This window comes from Pristiophorus japonicus, chromosome 18 (genome assembly GCF_044704955.1).
Source record: "Pristiophorus japonicus isolate sPriJap1 chromosome 18, sPriJap1.hap1, whole genome shotgun sequence".
Lineage (NCBI taxonomy): Eukaryota > Metazoa > Chordata > Chondrichthyes > Pristiophoridae > Pristiophorus > Pristiophorus japonicus.
In genome coordinates, this window is record NC_091994.1 from 103,757,132 (window position 1) to 103,781,483 (window position 24,352).

At 47.7% G+C, this 24,352-nt stretch overlaps 1 protein-coding gene across 3 annotated transcripts in view; it reads right to left on the reverse strand.

Moving 5' to 3' along the window:
• Nucleotides 1–321: 321 nt before the first annotated feature.
• Nucleotides 322–24,352, reverse strand: part of LOC139228940 (protein polyglycylase TTLL10-like) — a 385,507-nt gene continuing 361,476 nt past the window's right edge. For all 3 annotated transcript variants that reach the window (XM_070860478.1, XM_070860477.1, XM_070860479.1), the window contains 3 exons: nucleotides 20,359–20,475; nucleotides 1,338–1,431; nucleotides 322–1,209 (listed from right to left, as the gene is read on the reverse strand). In XM_070860478.1, the coding sequence (XP_070716579.1) occupies nucleotides 569–1,209; nucleotides 1,338–1,431; nucleotides 20,359–20,475 (852 nt within the window). In that variant the 3' untranslated portion in view covers nucleotides 322–568. The remainder of the gene's footprint in view (nucleotides 1,210–1,337; nucleotides 1,432–20,358; nucleotides 20,476–24,352) is intronic.

Below are 24,352 nucleotides of genomic sequence, written 5' to 3' on the forward strand. Positions count from 1 at the left end.
CTGGGCCCCGCACCTCGTAAAAATAACAGCACGTTAGCGACGCAGACGCTATTGATGCACAAGTTGAGGGGATTAAGAGACATGCTGTGAGTTGTGAATTCGCCAGAACTTACTGATCCATTTACGCCACTCCACCGTTTGCTTTGCACAATCGGCTTTCACCCATAGCCTACGCGTGATTTTTAACAACTTGCTAGATTTGCACATTAATTGTCCATTACACTCGCTGCAGGAAGTTAGTAAAAAAAGACATTTAAGCTGAACAGACCGTAACAAGAATAAGACGGATTTTAATACCACAAAATGAAACGACAGACAGACACGGTGTTATCAAGGACTCTGCTAAAACTGCAGAATGAACACCATACAATTTTATTGACTACAGCTGAGCGACTTATGCACCCAAATTAGCTTTACTGTCAGGCACAGCTCATTGGCTCACCTCTAAGGAGGTGCAACTTAAAAGAGTCAGAACACTTCATGATTCGCTTTCTATGAACAAAATGTTTTTTAACACCAGTGCAGTCTGTAAAAGAGCGGCATGCCTGCCACTGTTGGCTACGTCATGTCATGTGTTGATCTCTTTGGAGCCAGACTTCGTCTCCGATAGTTTTGGCACGGCTTTCTTGTAACTAAGCGGAGTCCTGGTGATGATCAGGGAATGAAAGGAAGCATTAAACGTCAGCAGACTGTTCTCCAAACTTTTGCGTAGTTGAAGACTGGCAGAATGCTTTTTGCTGAGCGCCGGGATTAACTGTGCAGCCACGGCCCGTTCCTTGGAAAGTCCTAAATCCGTGCCGTATTTTGGCTGACCCTGTTCATCCGACGAGGCTGCAGCTGAAAGACTGCTGGACTGAACGTTGTTTTTACCCTTGGCCTTGGCAGCGACCAGTGAGATTTCCGGGAGCGGCCCTTGGGAGAGCAGTGAAGTAAACTTCTGAGGCATTTTAGTTGGAGCTGCGGTAGAATCTGCCATCGGTATAAATTCCAAACTCGTCACAACTTTTATCTGGGGCCTGTTCTCAGCTTGTTGAGGACGCTTAGGAATAGTTGCTCTCTCGGATATCTTGTATTCCATCCTTGCCTTAAATGACTTCTCAAATGGTTCTCTTGGGGAACCATTATATAGCAGGACAAATTCTTTCTGTGCCTGAAGTGGCATGATATACATTCCTCGACAACATTTCTTGAATATCTCACATACCAATTCTAGGAACAGAGAGAAGAAAAATACTGTCGATTAGAGTCATTTCATTATTCATAAAGGAATATTTCGTATAATGCTTGAGATGTCATCAGTCTGTAACTCTACATAAAGATAGAATTGGCCATCTTACCAAGGGCTTCATTCATTACTTTCGGGATGACTGATTTGAGAATCGCACAGTTTCTCTGCAAGGATGGGTTTGAGTTCATCTCCAGCAACCAGACCTACAAAGCAGACCAAACATAGCGTGTTACTCTTTGAAGGCATCTTTCATATTGAATTCAGGCCATAGGAATATTTTGGGGAGGCCTGTCCAATGGGTTAGGTGAAAACCCGAGCCATTCAGAGCGGAAGGTTCCGAGTGCAGAGTTAACTGATCTCAGTTGTGGGCGGGGCGAATGTAGGGGTGATATCAATGACCGCAATCCCTCCAGGGTGTGGAATTTCCAGCGCCTGCTCCTGAGCATTATCCGCTGGACCCCACTGGTACCTACACATGTCTGATAAGGAAAGCATTTGGCTTGGTTGTGAGATGGTCAATGGTTGTGAAGCCAATCCGTAGGGCCCAAGTTTCCACATGATTTGCACCTGATTTTTAGGAGCAACTGGTGGAGAACGGACTATCTTAGAAATCGCAATTCTCCACATTTTTTTTTCTGCAGTTCTAGTCAGGTAGAACAGTTCTACTTTGGAACAGAATTTTTTCTTCAAAAGGGGGCGTGTCCGGCCACTGACGCCTGATTTGAAAGTTTCCACAGTGAAAACGTACTCCAAACTAAGTTAGAATGGAGCAAGTGAAGATTTTTGTAGAACTGAAAAAACCTGTTCTAAACATTAAAAAATCAGGCGCAGGTTACAAATCAGGCGTCCAGAACGAGGTGGGGGGGGAAGGGAACTCATTAAATTCTACAATCAATCCTTATTTATACTTATACAAATATTATACAAATAAATCCAACCTGAATAAACATTTATAAGCAAAGAAAAGATTAAATAAACCATCTTCCTACCTGTGTGAAAGTGCTTCAGCCAGGGAGAATGGTGCAGCAAGCCTCACAAAACGAGGGAGCCGACCGAACGCGGGGGGGGGGGGGGGGAGGGAGGGAGCCGACCGAACATGGGGGGGGGGGCGGGAGGGAGGGAGCCGACCGAACGCGGGGGGGGGGGGGAGGGAGGGAGCCGACCGAACGCGGGGGGGGGGGGGAGGGAGGGAGAGCCGACCGAACGCGGGGGGGGGGGAGGGAAGGGAGCCGACGAACGCGGTGGGGGGGGAGGGAAGGGAGCCGACCGAACGCGGTGGGGGGGGAGGGAAGGGAGCCGACCGAACGCGGGCGGTGGGGAAGGGAATGGAGCCGTTCCAGACAGCTGGCGGGAGAGAGAAAAGGCTGCAGGAAGCCTCAGAAATTGAGGAGCCATTTCCCGACGGCAAAAGGGGGAGGTCGTCGGGAAACGGCTGCCTCAACTTTCTGAGGCTTCCTGCACCTTCTCAGTGCTACAAGAAGCCTCTGTGCTGATGGCAATGTACTTTTATTAAAAAATGTTCAAAAACTAAACAGCTACAAAGAACTACAAAGAACTACAAAAATGGCCGAGTGCCAATGTTTTTTTTCACACTGAGCATGCGCGAACGCTCCAACGCGCACGTGCAGCGTTGCCGGCAGGAAAAAAACTAATTTAAATAATACCCGCCCCCTCCCACTTACAAAATCGGCGCGAGTGTAGGCTCCGCCCCCCTGGGCGCCGCGCCAAACAGACAAGGAGCTGCAAAATGCTCCAGAATCGCTCGTTTTTTTTCCGGCGCCGTTTTAGGCGCGAAAAACAGGCGCCCAGCTCGGAGGGGCGCCCGTTTTTTATCATGTGGAAACTTGGGCCCATTGTCTCACAGTTAGACTGGCCGCTGGTGAAAGCTGGCCGGCAATGTCTCTTTCCTTCTGTGCTAAATTACACACACAAAGACTTGCATTTATATAGCACCTTTCACAACCGCCAGATGTCCCAAACCACTTTATAGCCAACAAAGTACTTTTCAAGTGTAGTCACTGTTGCAATGAAGGAAACGTGGCAGCCAATTTGTGCACAGCAAACTTCCACACCCAGCAGTGTGATAATGACCAGATAATCTGTTTTAGCCATGTTGATTGTGAGCGACAACGGATCTTGAGTTCCAGGAGTTCATGAAACTCAATTGCATCAGACATATGAGATCAGCTCCATTCAAGCCTGTTTCTAATGGTCAAGCAGAGCGTGCCGTTCAAACGATCAAGCAAAGTATGAAACGTGTAACTCAGGGCTCACTGCAGGACACCGGGGATAACTGCCCTGCTCTCCTTAGAAATAGTGCCATGAGATCTTTTACCTTCACCTGAGAGAGCAGACGGGGCCTCGGTTTAATGTTTCATCCGAAAGACGGCACCTCCGACAATGCAGCACTCCCTCAGTACTGCACTGGAGTGTCAGCCTAGATTTATGTGCTCAAGTCTCTGGAGTGGGACTTGAACCCACAATCTTCTGACTCAGAGGTAAAATGCTACCCACGGCTGTCATATCATATAATCAGTGAGTTGGCAGCCGGGGGTGGGGGGGGAAATGGATGTTGATCACCCGTCTAAATATCATACAAGGTTCACCTTGGGTTGCTTGGGCCCATACTGGTCCCTCATGGGCACTGTTATGTCCCATAGGATTGCTCCAGTATTTGCCAGATCCTTTTTACTTGCTCTCCCTCCCCTCTGTCTCATTTTTACCTTCACTCTCTGGAACTTCCAACCATTCATTATTTTTGTGATTTATCGTCTCTCCAGCCTTGGCGTTGTCCCACACTGTAAGCCTCCTCCCACCTACCTTGGTGTCTCAATAACAAAACATTACAAGTGAGGAAGGGCCCCACAAACACTAAGGGCATCAGTAAGAGGAGCAGGAAGAGGATGGAGAGGACTTTCCATTAAATAACTTGTATTTATGTAGAACCTTTTACGATCTCAGCATGTTTCAAAGCAATTCTCAACCAGTTAAGTACCTTTGAAGAGTAGTCACACATATGCACGTCCCAGGAGGAGTCACTGGATAGCGATCAAAAACAGGAACCCTGGCGGATTTTTCTTTTGAACCCCCCGTCTAGCCAGTGCCAATGGCGGAACTTCACTTGCTGTCCTGATAGCACTATCTTTTTTTTTAATTCATTCATGGGATGTGGGCATCGCTGGCAAGGCCAGCATTTATTGCCCATCCCTAATTGCCCTTGAGAAGTTGGCAAACCACCATCTTGACAACTGTGGCTTGCGGGGCCATTTCAGAGGGCAGTTAAGAGTCGACCACATTGTTGTGGGACTGGAGTCACATGTAGGCCAGACCGGCAGATTTCATTCCCTGAAGGACACGAGTAAGCCAGTTGGATTTTTACGACACTCCGGTATGTTACATGGTCACAATTACTAATATTAGCTTATTCTTCCAGATTTAATGAACTGAATTAAAATTCCCCCAGCTGCTGTGGTGGGATTTGAACTCGTATCTCTGGATCATTAGACTGGGCCTTTGGGTTACTGGTCCAGTAACATAACCACTTGGCTACCGTCCCTGTAAATGTCTTACCCAGCAGAGACAAGGAATACAACTGGGATCTTCTGCGATCTGCTGACAATATGTGCCAAAGAATGTATGTATGTATCAAAGAACCCATTTCATCACAAAACTTCCACTAGAAAACCTGATCCCTTGTTACAGACTCACATTGCAGTATTGAGCAAGTCACTGTCCCTAACTTACCACTACGGGTTGGAAACTCAACTTTAACAATTACAGGGACTGAAATTGCCCTCCGCCCCATCCGGGGACGGTAACTGACATCCGGGCTGGAAGTCCCGCCCCCGGCATGGAATTGCCCTTTGCCCCCCTCAAACGAGGCAGAGCGCTGTCTCAGGCGCCCCACCTCATTGGAGGGGTGCTCCCGAGACATCAGCGGGAGGCTGAACAGGTCAGCGCTACGCGGCTGCTGCGCGTGGCGTTAACCCGCCACAAAGCCCCGCCCCTTCAGTTAAAGGGGAAGGCCGCCGCGGACTCTGCTTGGCCCTTTGGCGGCTACCACTGGGCGATCAGGGACATCCTTGACCAGGCCAGCTGCCCGGCATGCAAAGAGGAGTGCCGGGCTGCAGGATGGCTGCCTGGTTGCGATGAGGGCCGCCATTGCCGGGTCGGGCCGACGGAAAAGTCGGCCGACAAAAAAAAAAACGGCAGCCCGGGGTGCGCAAGGCGGGCGGATACATGGGCTCACACCAGCCTCTTGTCCCGCGGGGCAATTTCCCCCACGGTTTGCAAAGGGGTCGATGATGATGTCATAGCCAGGTGTGGCGACCAGCGGCGCTAATGGGGCATTAAGAGGGGCAACTTCGGCCCCACAATGTCTTGGGTTAGTGTGAAGGGTTTTTTTGTGAATGGTAATTACGTTTGGTAATTTAAAAATTCTACATTAACAAAGAGAGGTTAGCCACAGACCCATCCACCTTGAATTTAATGCAGGGAAGAGATAGGAGGGAAGCTGGATTCTTGCTTGTCAGAACAAGCAATTATTGTTCATTTTTTTTTTCCCCCACTGTCTCAATTAGTTTACAAATCTTTCAGAATAAACGAATACTTTAAATATCCACCAGATGGCAGAGAACAACTGCAATATGTGCAGTGCGCCCTTGGAGAATCGGGAAGTTGAAAATTCCTTCCCCCCCCAAGGTGGGCACACATCTGTCCACATGTTTGCACATCTGTCCAGAACGCCAATGCCTGCATCAGAGCGGTCAACGGTGGGCAGATCCTCGGGTGAGATCTTTGGCATGCATGAGGCATCACTTCACGGGAAATCGTCAAATGAGCTGAAGGAGCCCTCGTGACTAACTGTAAGCATCATCATCATCATCATAGGCAGTCCCTCGGAATCGAGGAAGACTTTCTTCCACTCTAAAAATGAATCCTTAAGTGGCTGAACAGTCCAATACAAGAACCACAGTCCCTGTCACAGGTGGGACAGATTGTCATTGAAAGAAAGGATGGGTAGGATTGGTTTGCTGCACGCTCTTTGTGCTGCCTGCGCTTGATTTCTGCATGCTCTCGGCGATTAGACTCGAGGTGCTTAACCCCCCCACCCGGATGCACTTCCTCCACTTAGGGCGGTCTTTGGCCGGGGACTCCCAGGTGTCGGTGGGGATGTTGCAGTTTATCAGGGAGGCTTTGAGGGTGTCCTTGTAACGTTTCCTCTGCCCACCTTTGGCTCGTTTGCCGTGAAGGAACTCCGAGTAGAGCGCTTGCTTTGGGAGCCTCGTGTCAGGCATGCGGACAAGGTGGCCTGCCCCAGCAGAGCTGATCAAGTGTGGTCAGTGCTTCGATGCTGGGGACGTTGGCCTGGTCGAGGATGCTAACGTTGGTGCGTCTGTACTCCCAGGGGATTTGCAGGATGTTGCAGAGACATCGTTGGTGATATTTCTCCAACGATTTGAGGTGTCTACTGTACTTGAGGTGTCTAACTGTCAGACGCTGGAAGGTGAAGGGGTTGAAACCCGTGCATTGGTTGGTTGCTGTTTCACAAGGAGGATCAGATGTTAATATCAACCAATCAAATGGGTTGGAAAGTGGGACCGAAGCCTGCTTGGAAGAACAAATCAAATTGGTTCAAGGTCAAGACAGCAACAGCAACTTGCCTTTATATAGCACCGTCAACATAGTCAAATGTCCCGAGTAATGTTCCCTTTAAGCTGCGCAATCGCACAGCAGTCTGCAGCTCCCACGCAGGCTGCTCGCTGGCTTTTCAATTGGAACAACCAAGCATGGTGCGATTATTGTCAGCCATGGCTCAGTGGATAGGACTCTCGCCTGAGTCAGAAGGTTTCTGGGTTCAAATCCCACTCCAGAGACTTGAGCACAAAAATCTAGTACTGAGGGAGCGCGCTTGTTGGAGGTGCGGTCTTTCGGATGAGACGTTAAACCGAGGTCCCGTCTGCTCTCTCAGGTGGACCTAAAAGATCCCAAGGCACTATTTCTAAGAAGAGCAGGGGAGTTATCCCTGGTGTCTCGGCCAATATTTATCCCTCAATCAACATAACAAAAACAGATTATCTGGTCATTATCACATTGCTGTTTGTGGGAGCTTGCTGTGCACAAATTGGCTGCTGCGTTTCCCACATGACAACAGTGACTACACTTTTAAAGTATTTCATTGACTGTAAAGCGCTTTAAGATGTCCGGTGGTCTTGAAAGGCGCTATATAAATGCAAGTCTTTCAAGGGGCCGCGCACCCCCAAAAATGACAGGGAAGATTGGGCCCAAGGCCTTCACAAGATCCACCATTGATGGGCAGGCTTCCAACACTCGAGAACTGAGACAAGTGAAACCAATTGTTCCCATTGCGCGGGCTTCAATCATTCTTGTCCAAGATACTTTAATAGAGCATCCTCGGATGTAAAGTTAAAAGAGCAAAATGGAGAGAACGGGTGGCACAATAAGTTAGGACACTCCCCCTTGGGCTCTGGGGCCCGAGTTGAATTCAGCTCAGACTGAAGGGATGGACAATTTAGGGTAGATTTTCTCTTTGTTGCACCCGGGCCATGTTCATTGGAAGGAAAATCTATCCTTCTCTCTTTTTCTGATTACTGTCCTAAAGTGAGATGCATTTAATCAGATTCAACCCAGCAACTTTTTTGGAACATCATCAACTGCAAGTTTTCCTCCAAATCCCACGCCCTGCTGATTGGGACCAGTGTCAGCGATCTTCGTCATTGCGAGGGTCCCGATCAAACACCCTGGGAGCAGCAGCACTGCAAGGACTGCAGCCGGTGAAGAAGGAAACCCTTCTCAGGGTGAGTGGGAATGGGCGATATAGTCGGACACATCCCAAGGACACATTTTAAAAACTCCTCCTTGAGCAGGTGTGGCTTTCAAAACTCAAGGACCAGAAAAAGGCATTATATAATTATGAAGCTTTGCAAGCTATCGACGGGCTGTACTGGTATCCACTCCCATGGTGCAACTACAGCTTCAACCACATGTATTCCAGGCAAGAAATTTCACGCTAAAATCCACCTTTTTCAGCGAGCTTTTAGTCACTCCTCCCAACCTCTCCCTCCATAGTTTGGGGACCATTCCCTTATCTATTCCACATTATTATTTTTTTTCTCCCCTCCCTCTCCTCCGTGGAATACATAAGAACATAAGAAAAAGGAGCAGGAGTAGGCCATTTGGCCCCTCGAGCCTGCTCCGCCATTTAATAAGATCATGGCTGATCCGATCATGGACTCGGGTCCACTTCCCCGCCCGCTCCCCATAACCCCTTAAATCCCCTTATCGGTTAAGAAACTGTCTATCTCTGTCTTAAATTTATTCAATGTCCCAGCCTCCACAGCTCTCTGAGGCAGCGAATTCCACAGATTTACAACCCTCAGAGAGAAGAAATCCCTCCTCATCTCAGTTTTAAATGGGCGGCCCCTTATTCTGGGATGTTTGCCACATGACACGAGCTGCACAAGTGCAACAACAGCAACTTGCATTTAAATAACGCCTTTAAAGCAATAAAACGTCCCAAGGCTATTAAGGCAAGTGGCTGCTATTTTATGCTGTGGGGCAGAAGGGAGGGCTCCCTGAGGCTGGTGTTTAGGGACAAGGCAGAGGCACAGTTGCTTATCCTCATGAAAACTGGTGTGTGATATCTTGAGCACTATGCCATAAGTTTGAAAATAATAATAAACAAGCAAGTCACTTGGTTTCAGATGGTTTTCAACAGGTTGAAAATATTTACCAGAAGATGATCGAAACTGTGTTTACAAGTAAATGACTACTCGATAACAAATTGCAGTATTATTTCACTCCACAGGTTGTCTTGGGTTCCAGGTTTATTAATCCAAACATTACGGACACAATAGCATGTGGAAGGTTTGTTCTTAAGACTAATTCTACCTGTTTTATATGGATTTAAGCACCATGATGACAGTCACAGCATTTCCACAAGAGAATCTGCAGGCAATTCTCCTGGTATCTCGTGTGGAGACCCATCAATTTTCAAAATTAATTTCATTCATCTCTCTCTGATCAATTAAGACACAATCCTGTCTCGCGTCAATGTAATGAATTCAAAAATCAGAAACACAATAAATCTAAGATAAAGCCAGCGGCCTGAAAAGGTTCACTGCAATGTTACTCATGCAACTATTATTGGGAAATCAAGCCATTTATAAGAAAGAAGACTTGCATTTATACAGTGCCGTTCATGAGCTCAGGACATCTCAAAGCACTTTACGGTCAATTAAGTACTTTTTGAAGTGTAATCACTGTTGTAATGTGGGAAACGGGCAGGCAATTTGTCCACAGCAAGCTCCCAGAAACAGCAATGTGATAACGCCCAGATAATCTGTTTTAGTGATGTTGGTTGAGGGATAAATATTGGCCAGTACACTGGGGAGAATCAACCTGCTCTTCTTTGAATAATGCCATGGGATCTTTTACATCAACCTGAGCGGGCAGATGGGGACTCGGCTTAACGCATCATCCGAAAGACAGCAGCTCCAACAGTGCAGCGCTCCCTCAGTACGGCACTGGAGTGTCAGCACGGATTATGTGCTCAGGTCTCTAGAGTGGGACTGGAACCCACAGAAGTGGGAGTGCTACCAACTGAGCCATGGCTGACACCTTAACGAAGATATCTCGAAATCAAGGCAGCTTTGGAAGATGTCACCAGGCATCTGCCCACATCACCTGTCTGTAAAGACTACTTACAAGCAGTAGGGAAGGTATACGAGACATTACACCAGTGACACTTTGTTACATGAAGTAGGAAAGACCTAGAATTCAGGAGTATGTTACAATTGTCTTTCCTTGGAATGATAGGATGTCCATGGACACCATTTGCTGTCATATGCCAAGTGCCTGCCTTTAAAGGTATTCCAGTCACTTGCAGACCTTCAACTAATTACATGACGAACTTCATGCTCTCACATTTTAGGGCTGAGATTATGCTAAAACCCATTGCCAGTGATCTAATGTGTCAGCATCATTATTGGTGAATCACAGTCAGCAAAACTCAGTGGTCACAATAAGCCTTTAGAAGGCATCTAGAACCACACAGGACATCATCAGAACCTCTACTAACTCTCCCATGGAGGACAACATTTAAATAAAATACCCAGAGTGCTACGTAAAGTGTCAAGGTCCACAGTGTGAGACACCAGGCCAGGACAGCAGGAGATGCACCCAGGCAAATCAAGGAGAAACGATCAGATGGTGCTTCGCTTGAGTTTTAAGAAATCTGTAGATTCCAAGAAGAAGGGAAGTTTGCCAGATATAGAGAGTGGCGTTATGTTGAGCTCTTGGGCATCCGTTAGTTAGAATAGGAGACAACTATGGGTCTTTATCAATACAGTGTATATGGAGTTTAGGGGATGCAACTATAATGCTAATAAGAACATAAGAATTAGGAGCCGGAGTAGGCCACACAGCCCCTCGAGCCTGCTCCGCCATTCAATGAGATGATGGCTGGTCTTCAACCTCAACGTTACTGTCCCACCCCATCCCCATAGCCCTGGATTCCCCGAGATCCAAAAATCTAGCGATCTCATCCCTGAATATGGTCAACGACTAAGCATCCATAGCAGCTTCGGGTAGAGAATTCCAAAAATTCACAACCCTCTGTGTGAACAAGTTCCATCTCATTTCAGTCTTAAAAGGCCGACCCTTATCCTGAGACTATACATACACAGAATTACATCGGATATACGGCACAGAAACAGGCCATTCGGCTCAACCAATCCATGCGGCATTTGTGCTCCACTCGAGCCTCCTCCCGTCTTTCCTCATCTAAATCTATCAGCATAACCCTCTATTCCCTTCTCCCCCATATGCTTGTCTAGCCTCCCCTTAAATGCATTGATACTATTCGCTTCAACCACTCCCAGTGGTAGCGAGTTCCACATTCTCACCACTCTCCGGGTAAAGAGGTTTCTCTGAATTCCCGATTGGATTTCTTGGTGACTATCTTATATTGATGGCCTCTAGTTATGTTCTTCCCCACAAATGGAAACAAATCTCTCCGTATCCACTCTATCAAAACCTTTCGTAATTTTAGAGACCTCTGTCGGATCACCCTTTAGTTTAGCCTTCTCTTTTCAAGAGGAAAGAGACCCAGCCTGTTCACCCTCTCCTGTATGAGTGCAAGTAGAATTGAAATGTCTAGGATTTCGGGGTCGGATTTAAGTGCTCGTGAGCTGGGTGTAGTCCACGGGTCATAGTTTGAACACCCCGAGACTGCCCTGGATCTCCAGGACACTGCTGGGAGCAACACCTGGGAGAAAAATCATTGGGGCATTAAAAAAATTGTATGTCTTTTTCATTCTCTTTGAACACTTGCATTTAATAGTAATAAAAATACCGGCGATGGGTAAAAAAAGGCTGTTTGACTGGGGGAGGCGGTTGGAGGCAGGTGGTCATGTGTTGAAACCTCTAGGAATAGGTCCAACCATGGCCCCGAGTTCTAGACTCTCCAGCCAGGGGCAAACAGCCTCTCAGCATCTACCCTGTCAAATCCCCTCAGAATCTGATATGTTGCAATGAGATGAATAATAAAATACAGCCAAGAGAAACTGCAAAGAATAGCGATTACTCTCCTGCTGTACACAGTGTGGCATTGATCTATTTCGTTTTGATCGGTTTTTACTTGGGTCAATTTCCCTCAGGTGCTGTAGCTATTGCTGCGTAATCCAAAACTTCTCCAAATAATTTTTGTTATGTGTGTAAACCTGTAAATACCATGTCTAACCACAAGAGGGCTTATCCCCTGGAGTCCCAAGGGATCCCACAATCGCTTGGGAGTACTTGTATATAAGGAGGCCTCACAGGCTGGAGAGGCACCCTGAGATCTGTAATGAAGGACTACGGTCACACCTTACTTTGAGCTTGCAGTATCTAGTCTGACTCTTTATTCAAGACATGACAATTAAAAAAAATAAATAACCACCCAAAAATGCCAATTCCTTCACTCGGCATACGGTTGGGCTTTATCAGTTAAACCCAACCTGATACGGGTATGGTATTACAGGAGTCTTGCCATGCACTGTGAGTTTAAGGCTGCTATTTGTGTAAAAGACTATCAGTTAACTCCTGGTCTCCTCAGGTGTGTGTGTGCTATCTGCCTTTCACACTCATTAAAGCACGGCCTAAAATCGCCCAACCCTGTCAATCAACTCTTTCAATTGTCATGTAAAAAATGGACACCAGTTCTTTTGTCCTTTCCCCCCCCCCTCCCTTATTGTAAAATTATTAATCAAACGTTGGAATCATCTCAACCCTTCATTTCAAAACTGGCACTGTCAAAAAGCAAACAGAGGAACAAAGTCCTTTAATTAATCAGAAAGGATGTTTCAATGAACAGATATCAGATCCATCATTGTGCTCTGGGATTACTCACTGTGCAGGGTTTACATCCCCGTACCACGAGCAGCAATTTACTGAAACATTAGTGGGCTCCATTTCTAATTCACTGCCATTCTCTTTATTCCCATTCAATTACACGACAAGAGTATGTATTGTGCGGTGTTTTGCATACATTAATGCAATCCAAATAAATCATGGCTGGTTCAGTGCTGTGTTACACGCTGCCATCTGCGCGTGTTCGATTGGTCTGGGGGCTGCTAGGCAACGAATTTAGAGGCTATCAAAAAATAAAATCACTGTGACCAACGCAAACTATTGTCTCGTTATTTTCTTTTCAAAAGAAGTCCTTCGATAGAAGCCTGATAGTTGATATGGACCACAGCAGGTAAACCTTAAAGGTGCGTTCAACTTTCAGACCGCTACGTCCAACAGGTATTTCTATGGAGCTTTGGATCACTTACACTGGATCACTTATTATGACACTAGGCCAAGAGTATAATGCCGTCAACTGACAGAAAGATAAAGCTGATGAGAAACTGGGGTTTATGAACTGCAACCACATGTTTTTTTTAAAATGGCGATACAACACAAGTCCCAACCAAAGCTTCAACTCAGATAGTTGTGATATTCAGATTGTTTAAAAAACGTTTGCCCTTATCCACACATTGCTTTCTTCTGGCCTCGAATTGACACCAGGAGCCATCTTGAAACAATTGCTCTTTAACTGGTCTCAGGGAGGTCTAGTGAGCCATGTTCCTCTCATTTTTATTTTCGGTGCGCGGTCCCTTTAACTGGCTGTGCGACAATTCAAATTTCTGCGCATGCGTGGTTACCTCAGTGTAAAAGCCGGTGAGCAGCCTACGCGGGACCTCTAGACCGCCGTGCGGCTGCGCAGCTTAACGGGAATGTTGCTTGTGACTTTAATGGGACATAACAGGTTACCCCACAACTGTCCCTTAGTAGCGGAATAATACATTGTGCATTACTCCTCAGATAATGAAACAGTCCGTGCCCGCATGCAGCAAGACCTGGCCGACATTCAGGCTTGGGCTGATAAGTGGCAAGTAACATTCGCGCTACACAAGTGCCAGGCAATGACCATCTCCAACAAGCGAGAGTCTAAGCACCGCCCTTGATATTCACTGGCATTACCATCGCCGAATCCCCCACCATCAACATCCTCGGGGTCACCATTGACCAGAAACTTAACTGGACTAGCCACTTCAATACTGTGGCAACAAGAGCGGGTCAGAGGCTGGGTATTCTCCCCCTGTCTCACACTCTCTCGCTCTCTCTCTCTCTCCATTGCGTTGAAGGAGACGAACTCTAGGAGTAAACAGATTTCAGTTTGAGTCTCATCTCCTGACTCCCCAAAGCCTTTCCGCCATCTACAAGGCACAAGTCAGGAGTGCGATGGAATACTCTCCACTTGCCTGGATCAGAGTAGCTTCAACAACACTCAATAAGCTCGACACCATCCAGGACAAAGCAGCCCACTTGATCGGCACCCCATCCACCACCTTCAACACTCACTCCCTCCACCACCATCTGCAAGATGCACTGCAGCAACTCGCCAAGGCTCCTTCGGCAGCACCTCCCAAACCCACGACCTCTACCATCTAGAAGGACAAGGGTAGGAGGCGCATGGGAACACACCACCTCCACGTTTCCCCTCCAAGTCACACACCATCCTGACTTGGAAATATATCACCGTTCCTTCTTCGTCGCTGGGTCAAAATCCTGGAACTCCCTCCCTAACAGCACTGTGGGAGCACCTTCACCACACGGACTGCAGCGGTTCAAGAAGGCGGCTCACCACCACCTTCTCAAGGGGCAATTAGGGATGGGCAATAAATGCCGGCCTTGCCAGCGACACCCACATCCCGGAATATTTTTTTTTTTAAATTATACATTGTAAGCTCCAGTCTTTATTAAAAAGCATACCCTGAACCCAACAGGAGATACGCTAGTCTGTATGATATTTATTTATATATTATATGTGAGTAACATAATCTACTGTTTTAAAGAATAACTAGCACTATTCCTCAGCTTAAAATAATTGAACGACAAAGCTTCATTAAAGTCAAAAACAGAAAGGCGGTACAAATGTTCCATACTTTCAACTCACTGCAGGAAGGTCACAGAGAGTGTGTTACCTTCTTACAGTGAACACTGTTGGACAACTGCTGGAACACTATGAAAGATGCTTGACACCTCTATATTTATCGGATCACATGCAGCGCTTTGATGTCGGGTGCACTTGTCTTTCGTGACTGAGCAGTGAAGCAATGAGACTCTCCAGTGTAGAGTGCCAAGGAATCTGTGAAAAGGGTTTATTTTTTTTTCTCCGGTTCACATGGAAGAGCGGGGTGGTGCAGTAAACGCTGGCACCAAAGCGATGTGCCAAAGAAAGAAGGCCGCCCGCGAATCTCCACAGGGCAGGGTCCTAATTCTGGCGAGGCCATCGCAGGGTATGAACCAAGTGTAGCTTAAAGCGCTTCCCATAAAGGTAGGAAAAAATGTGCTATCAACAACAACAACTGGTGTTTATATAGCACCTTTAATGTAGTAAAGCGCATCGCAGGAGCGTTATCAAACAAAATTTGACACCGAGCCATATAAGGAGCTATTAGGACAGGGGCTTGTTCAAAGAGGTAGGTTTTAAGGAGTGTCTTAAAGAAGAGAGAACCGGAGAGGCTTAGGGAGGTAATTCCAGAGCTTAGGACCCAGACAGCTGAAGGCACAGCCAGCAATGGCGGAGCAATGAAAATCGCGACTGTGGAAAAAGCCACAATTGGAGACACGCAGAGATCTCGGAAGGTAGGGAGCAGGTCTCTGGTCTCTCCTGATTTGTGGCACAGGTTGGGACTCAGAAGATGGAATTCATTTTAAAAGAGCATAAAAAATACACAGCCCATTCCCTCTCCCAAAATGTTTGTTTGTGGTTTATATCGAAGGGTTCAGTTATATTGTATATTTACAAATCTCTGCGGAACAAGCTGGGACTGGAAGACTTGAGTTATACTGTTGGGTCCCTTGAGGAGTGCTGCCGAGGGCCGATGACATTCTGCTCACTGGCTTCCAAATGACGGTTAGATTTTAATGATAGGACACAACAGTAAAAAAAAAAGATCAACATAAGGTTCAGAGAATTCTAAGATAGTCCTTTGTTACCATAATGTGGTCCACAGTCAGATCACCAACTTAGATCTTGGTTCATATTTACTGGCTTTGTATTGATGCATGTCCAAAGCTGCTATTGTAAGTGATCTATAAAACACACCAGAGCAATGACTTCAATGAGACAGACCATTCTCCAAGGGGATCACTTGGCTTAGTGGATTATATTGCCTCAATTTATCTCCTGCACCGTTTAGCCAGAAATAAAATGACTTATAGGGCTCATTGGAGAAGCTGTGTCACCGGGGATCGCTTAGTATTTACGATTCATGGCACTTAGCCCGACAATCCTTTTCCCTGAAAGATCATTTGTAATGCATTCCTACCCAAGATCACCGAACAGTTACTGCACAAAACACCTGGCATAAACTTCTTGGGGCCAAAATTCGATAACGCCCCGACTAGGGGCGGTAATCGATGCGAGGCAGGACTTCCTGCGCCCGGCACGGAAGTCCCGCCCCGGCCGCGAAATTGGGGTAACCGCCCCCGAGAGGAAGTGCAGTGCAATGCCGGGCGCTCCACTTCCTCTCGGGGGGGCGGGACCAAGGCAGTAATCACGCAATATAATCACGCAAATTTTTCCATTAAAGGGCAGGGCACGCTGTGGGGCAAGGGGCAACCACTCGGCTTCCGGGGAGTGTGGTGCCATGGCCGCAGCCCGGCACAGAGGCAGCGTGCCGGGCTGCACCATGGTGGCATGGACCCCGGCAAAATCGTCAGTGAAAGGCTCGACCCGCAAGTCGACAATGAAATAAAAATGGCGGCACGCACCTCCCTTTTACTTTTCACCCCGCGAACGGAATGCAGCCTGGTTCGTGACCCGCGGTGGCCACATGGGGCACTACCCAATTTCCATTCCGGAGCGAAAACGGGTCGGTGCACACGGTGATGGCGTGGCACGCTACCGGCAGGAGTGGGGCGCTGCTGGCTTGCGCCCAGGCTAACTCCCGCGCAATTTCACAGGAGTCGATAGCGCCCCCCCCGCCTACACCCGAGTGAAAAATCGTTTGCACAGGTGGTGTATACTATGCAAATTTCTCTCCCCTTATCATCCGTCTATTGAGCAGGTGATTTGCTTCCAAAGCTCTGCTAAAGTCACCACATACCAGGTGCAAGTACAAACTGTCCCTCTGCAGTGAAAGGCCTGGTCATCACATAGCACCATGGTCGGAGGTCCAAAGTGACCTGCAGTGTGCGAAAGCACTTGCCTTACTTGTCCACCCCACACCTTGGAGCCCCAGTGCCTCACTTCAGCTCCATGTCTGTCTTTAACCTTCGAGACCTTTAGTGCAACACTTGATAATATTGCCTCATCTTTTGTCACATATAACACAGTTAGATGCAGAACACAATTAGGTACAGAATAAATCTTCCCTTACTCTTCCCCAACAACGTGCCTTAGTCACAAAATCAGACCAGAGAACCTGGCAGGAGGGTCGGCAAGATTTAAGATAATTGGCAAAAAAACTTGGTGGGGGGGGGGGCGGGGGGTAGGGATGCGGAGAATTAATTTTTACGCAGCGAGTTGTTATAATCTGGAATGCTCTGCTTGAGAGGTTGGTGGAGGCAGATTCCAAAGGGAATTGGATGTACAGCTGAAAAGGAAACATTTCTTGGGGAAAGAGCAAAGGAGTAGGATGAGGCATTATTGTTGAACTACAGTAATGGGGAACTGAGTGCCCCAGTGCCCTTTCATTCCGGAGTCCAATCTGTGGGATGGAATTCACTTCTATCTGCTCAGTATAAGGGTCTTACACAAAATAAATCTGGGCAGTTTCAGTTCAGTTCTTGGTGGGATTGTGGACAAGCATAAAACTGCACCCAATGTGTTACTGAATTGGCAATATCATCAGAGAGGCCACAACACCACTGGTGGGGGAAGTGGAGAAAGTTACCTTCTAGGACCAGTATCTTAGAATCAAACAGCACTGAAGGAGGCCATTCGGCCCATCGTGCCTGTGCCGGCTCTTTGAAAGAGCGATCCGATTAGTCCCACTACCTTGCTCTTTCCCCATAGCCCTGCAAATTCTTACCCTTCAAGTGTTTATCCATGTCCCTTTTGAAAGTTATTGAATCTGCTCCCACCGCCCTTTCAGGCAGCGCATTCCAGACCATCACAGATTATCCACAGCATCAGGAACTTCTTGCAATCATTTCGAAAAACAGATTCTGCCTCCAGGGTCCCCCATCTAAATGGTCAGTCTTCATATGTGAATGTGAACAGGATATTCAAGGGGACCTGATCACAGGCATATGGGGCCAACACCTGAGGTGGCAGCGATGCGGAAAGCAATCACCGCTTGGTCGACACGGATGGGCCCACATTTTCTAAATTGCCCTTGTTTATTTTTGGAGCAGTGTACGGGACCGCCACGGCTGTCTTCCTGCCCCGTCGGGCACGCGCCGACCCCTGACCGACCAGCGGTGAGCCCCCTTTCCATCCCATCTGGGAAATTGCCCCGCAGGAATGGATCTGCCGCCGGTCGGTGGCCCCCGACAGTGTCCCCCGTCGGGAAGCTTCTTGTGGCTGGGCGGAGCCTCCGCCCTTAAATGGGGGGGGGGGGGGGGGGGGCGCGCTACCACGGCTGCTATTTTATTTTAATTGTTAGCCGACTCTGAGGACGGCCCGACAATGGCAGCCACGGGTTCGGCCGGGCCGCCGACAGGTACCCTGGCACCCCTTCTTGGGTACAGGGCCGCCGACAGGTACCCTGGCCCGGCCGAAACCCTCCCTAGTGGCCCAGTGGGCGCCACTGACGTGGCTGCAGAGCTCGCAGCGGCCCTCCCCTTTAACTGAGGGGGAGGGACGTTGTGACACGTAAGCGCGCCGCGCTGATGACTCGCAGTGGCGGTCGACCCGACCCAACGGCACTTCCGCCCCCCAGCCACACCGACACAGAAAAAAATTAAAGAGCTAAATATCGCTCTACTCTTCACTCCATAGAGTGGGGCGGAGAAATAAAATCGGAAAGTGCGCCCCATTTGGGCCGCAGGGCAATTTCGGTCCCATATACTGTGCGGCGGGAGTGGGAACCTCGACGATTTTTCCCCTACCAGCTCGTAGTGTCCTCACTGCCATGCTGGCTGAGATTAGCTAACTCTGCACAGACCTGCGATCAAATCAAACGCCTTACTTGTACATATAAAAAAGATTTGCATTTATATTGTGCCTTTCATGACCACCGGACTTTACAGCGAATGAAGTACTTTTGGAGTGTAGTCACCGTTGTAATGTAGGAAACGCGGCAGCCAATTTGCGCACAGCAAGCTCCCACAAACAGCAATGTGATAATGACCAGGTAATCTGTTTTTGTTATGTTGATTCGGCGATAAATATTGACCAGGACACCGGGGATAACTCCTCTTGCTCTTCTTCGAAAGAGTGCCATGGAATCTTTCATGTCCACCCACCTGAGAGAATAGACGTCTCGGTTTAACGTCTCATCCGAAAACCGGCACCTCCGACAGTGCAGCACTCCCTCAGCACTGCACTGGGAGCGTCAGTCTCGATTTATGTGCTCTGGAGTGGGACTTGAACCCACAACCTTCTGATTCAGAGGCAACAGTGCTGCCCACTGAGCCACGGCTGACCCAACTAGCTCAGTGCCACACTTGTGACTTGCCTTTCATATAAGGAGAGACTGGATCAACTGGGCCTTTATTCACTGGAGTTTAGAAGGATGAGAGGGGATCTCATAGAAACATATGAGATTCTGACGGGACTGGACAGGTTAGATGCGGGTAGAATGTTCCCGATGTTGGGGAAGTCCAGAACCAGGGGACATAGTCTTAGGATAAGGGGTAGGCCATTTAGGACTGAGATGAGGAGAAACTTCTTCACTCAGAGAGTTGTTAACCTGTGGAATTCCCTGCCGCAGAGAGTTGTTGATGCCAGTTCACTGGATATATTCAAGAGGGAATTAGATATGGCTCTTACGGTTAAGGTGATCAAGGGGTCTGGAGAGAAAGGAGGAAAGGAATGATCAGCCATGATCATATTGAATGGCGGTGCAGGCTCGAAGGGCCGAATGGCCTCCTCCTGCACCTATTTTTCAATGTTTCTATGTTTCTATGTTTACTAACTGAGGCATCTTAACCTTGGTTCCTATTAAAACTGCGGCTGAACAGGCATTAAATTCACAGCATCATACACATTTGTTAATGTAACAATCATCTAAATATAGCTCAGACCAAGCATTTAAAAAAATGTATTCATGGGAGGTGGGCGTTGTTGGACAGGCCGGGATTTATTGCACATGCCTAGTTGCCCTGTTTTTGATCTGGCTGAATGGCTCGCTGGGCCACTTCAAAGGGCTATTAAGAATCGACTACATTGGTGTGGGACTTGAGCCAGGCTTAAGGGCAAGCTTTTTATTTCCAGATTAAATAAAAAAGAATTAAAATTCTCAAACTGCCATGGTGGGATTTAAACTCACGTTCTCTGGATTATTAGTCCAGTAATGTAACCGTTATGCTGCCGTACCCAATGTCCTTTTATTGTTGTCTTTGGGTCAATTCAAATACGCTGATGCTTAATAAAAAATGCATAGCTGAAGAAAATTAAAAATAGTCACCTTGAAATTTTGATCAATCATAATGTCACAACCCAGGAGGTCAAAGTAGCCCACCTTTCTACCGAGCCTGGCCTTGGTGGCAATGAAGCACTGTGTCATGATCTGTTGCATTCTCTTCTGCAAGAAAATGTTAAAGCTCTTAATTACCTTTGAAGTCAGACAAGATTATTTGCTACACAGTCTCCAATTCTGTTTTCATTTGAGGGAATGCTCAGGTACAACAGACATTCTCTTACCCCTCCCTCTGCACCCCGCCCCCGCCCCCGCTCCCTCGACTGCACAGCTTTCCCTCCTTTTAGTTCCACACCGCTCCACTCAAACATGACTGTGTCACGCAATCCAAGAATCCGAGCTGGCTCCATTCCCGGCGCACATTGCCAGAGATCATTTCATACTTCCAGTTTTTCCCAGTGATTGCTGGTAAAACCGAATTAACATCTCTTCACTCGACTGAATCCGAAAGTTCAGAGATGAAGGGCCAATGATGGCCCACCGGTCAATGTCATGGCCCATCGGTCAGTGATGGACCATCGGTCAGTGATGGACCACCGGTCAGGGACCATCGGTCAGTGCTGGACCACCGGTCAGAGATGGCCCATCGGTCAGTGATGGTCCATCGGTCAGAGATGGACCACCGGTCAATGATGGTCCATCGGTCAGTGATGGTCCACCGGTCAGAGATGGACTATCGGTCAATGATGGTCCATCAGTCAGTGATGGCCCATCGGTCAGTGATGATCCACCGGTCAGAGATGGACTATCGGTCAATGATGGTCCATCGGTCAGAGATGGACCATCGGTCAGTGATGGACCATCGGTCAGTGATGGTCCACCGGTCAGAGATGGACTATCGGTCAATGATGGTCCATCGGTCAGAGATGATCCATCGGTTGAACAACCCAAGGAATAAACTCCTTGATTGAACTATCTGGGCATTTGTTTTGAAGAGAAGAATTGCTGTTGCAAAGTGTGTTCATGCTCAAGGGTAACCAACATGTGAGCAGGTTGGGAAAAGCTTACATACAAAAGGTACACCATTTAAAATCATCCTAAATCACAAAAAACACACCTACGGTTCACTGTTAGTTTGGACAGTGCCAGGCGTTAGGGTAACAATTGGTTTCATTCTCTCCTGTTACAAACATTGAAGTACATAGAATGGTCCAAAAACAGTCTCGAAAAGGTAATAGATAGCAGATTAATCTGGTTGAAGAAGATCATAGTTGGCAAGTTAGAATCATAGAATTATAGAATTATAGAAATTTATGTCACAGAAGGAGGCCATTTGGCCCATCGTGTCTGTGCCGGTCGAAAAAGAGCCATCCAGCCTAATCCCACTTTCCAGCTCTAGATCCGTAGCCCTGCAGGTTACGGCACTTCAAGTGCACATCCAAGTACTTTTTAAATATGATGAGGGTTTTTGCCTCTACCACCCTTTCAGGCCGTGAGTTCCAGACCCCCACCACCCTCAGGATGAAAATAGTTCTCCTCAACTCCCCTCTAATCCTTCTACCAATTACTTTAAATCTATACCCACTGGTTATTGACCTCTCTGCTGAGGGAAATAGTAATGCCTATCCTTGCCACTGGACCAAGGCCTAGCTCTGTCAAGCCACCACACTTTTAAAAAATCCACGCACAGGCATCTTCCACCCTTCAACATGTAGTTCGGACCTGGAATATTAGGTCCTTCATTGAAACACCTGTAAACTTTTTGGCGTGGAAGCAAGTCATCCTCGACTCGAGGGACTACCTATGATGATGAATGCCTATCCACTCTATCTAGGCTCCTCATGATTTTATACACTCTAGGAGCACTGTAAGGTAAAACTAGTGAATGAGTGTAGAAGAACGATTGTTCAAGATATAGGGAGTTATTTAATGAGTCAAAGTTGGAGGATAGAGCTTTAAGAACATAAGAACATGAGAAATAGGAGCAGGAGTAGGCCATGCGGACCCTCGAGCCTGCTCCGCCATTCAATACGACCATGGCTGATCCAATCATGGACTCAGCTCCACTTCCCCACCCGTGCCCCATAACCCCTTATCCCCTTATCGTTTAAGAAACTGTCTATTTCTGTCTTAAATTTATACAATGTCCCAGCTTCCACAGCTCTCTGAGGCAGAGAATTCCACAGATTTACAACCCTCTGAAAGAAGCTCAGCTTTTAAGGAAAGTTGGCTGAAAGAGTTCGTGGTCAGGGCAGCAGACAGCAGGAAATGCCAGCAGGAAAGATAAGGACTGTATTGAGGAAGTTGTGATCAAATCCGGTAAAATGTATGTGTGGCGTTGTGCCAATTTGCAGAACACACCCGAGTGAGGCCGTATATTCTAATCGATTATAAAGAACGGCCTGTGGAGCAATCAAGACACACGGGCAGGAAATTCCCAATCAATGGGTCTAATTCTGAGAAACACTGATCATAGAAACATAAAAACATAGAAAATAGGTGCAGGAGTAGGCCATTCGGCCCTTCGTGCCTGCACCACCATTCAATAAGATCATGGCTGATTATTCACCTCAGTACCCCTTTCCTGCTTTCTCTCCATACCCCTTGATCCCTTTAGCCGTAAGGGCCATATTTAACTCCCTCTTGAATATAGCCAACGAACTGGCCTCAACAACTCTCTGCGGGAGAACATTCCACAGGTTAACAACTCTCTGAGTGAAGAAGCTTCTCCTCATCTCAGTCCTTAATGACTTACCCCTTATCCTTAGACTGTGTCCCCTGGTTCTGGACTTCCCCAACATTGGGAACATTCTTTCTGCATCTAACCTGTCCAGTCCCGTCAGAACGTTATATGTTTCAATGAGATCCCCTCTCATCCTTCTAAACTCCGTTGAATTCAGGCCCAGCCGATCGAGTCTCTCCTCATATGTCAGTCCTGCCATCCCGGGAATCAGTCTGGTGAACCTTCGTTGCACTCCCTCAACAGCAAGAATGTCCTTCCTCAGATTAAGAGACCAAAACAACACAATATTCCAGGTGAGGCCTTACCAAGGCTCTGTACAACTGCAGTAAGACCTCCCTGCTCCTAGATCTCACTGCTGGTTATGTGAGATGGAATAAATCATTGTAATTGAGGACTGTCTCTGCTCACTCAGTCTAATTATAAATATTGGCCTTTTAAAAAAAAAAATGTTTCGCTCCTCCAATGACCTGGTGTCGTTGAGCTGCAGTCTGAGCGGCCATCTGAGGAAAAGTGTGTTTGAAGACCAGACCCTCAAATCTACCACCAAGCTCATGGTCTACAGGGCTGTAGTAATACCCGCCCTCCTATATGGCTCAGAGACATGGACCATGTACAGTAGACACCTCAAGTTGCTGGAGAAATATCACCAATGATCCTACAAATCCCCTGGGAGGACAGGCGCACCAACATCAGTGTCCTCGTCCAGGCTAACTTCCCCAGCATTGAAGCACTGACCACACTCGATCAGCTTCGCTGGGCAGGCCACATAGTTGGCATGCCAGATACGAGACTCCCAAAGCAAGTGCTCTACTTGGAGCTCCTTCATGGTAAACGAGCCAAAGGTGGGCAGCAGAAGCATTACAAGGACACCCTCAAAGCCTCCCTGGTAAAGTGCAACATCACCACTGACACCTGGGAGACCCTGGCCGAAGACCGCCCTAAGTGTAGGAAGTGCATTCGGGAGGACGTTGAGTTCTTCGAGTCTCAACACAAAGAGCGTGAAGAGGTCAAGCGCATGTAGCGGATGGAGAGCCCGGCAAACCAGCCCCACCCACCCCTTCCCTCGACGAATGTCTGTCCCACCTGTAACAGGGTCTGTGGCTCTCGTATTTGACTGTCCAGCCACCAGAGAACTCACTTTGGGAGTGGAAGTAAGTCTTCCTCGATTCCAAGGGACTGCCTATGATGATGACCCGGTGGGAGCGATGCTGAACTATACGGACTAGGAACAACCAGGGTTTGATTCCCAGCCTGTGCTGGGGTACCTGATATTAGCCAAGGGAACACTGGGGGTAAAGA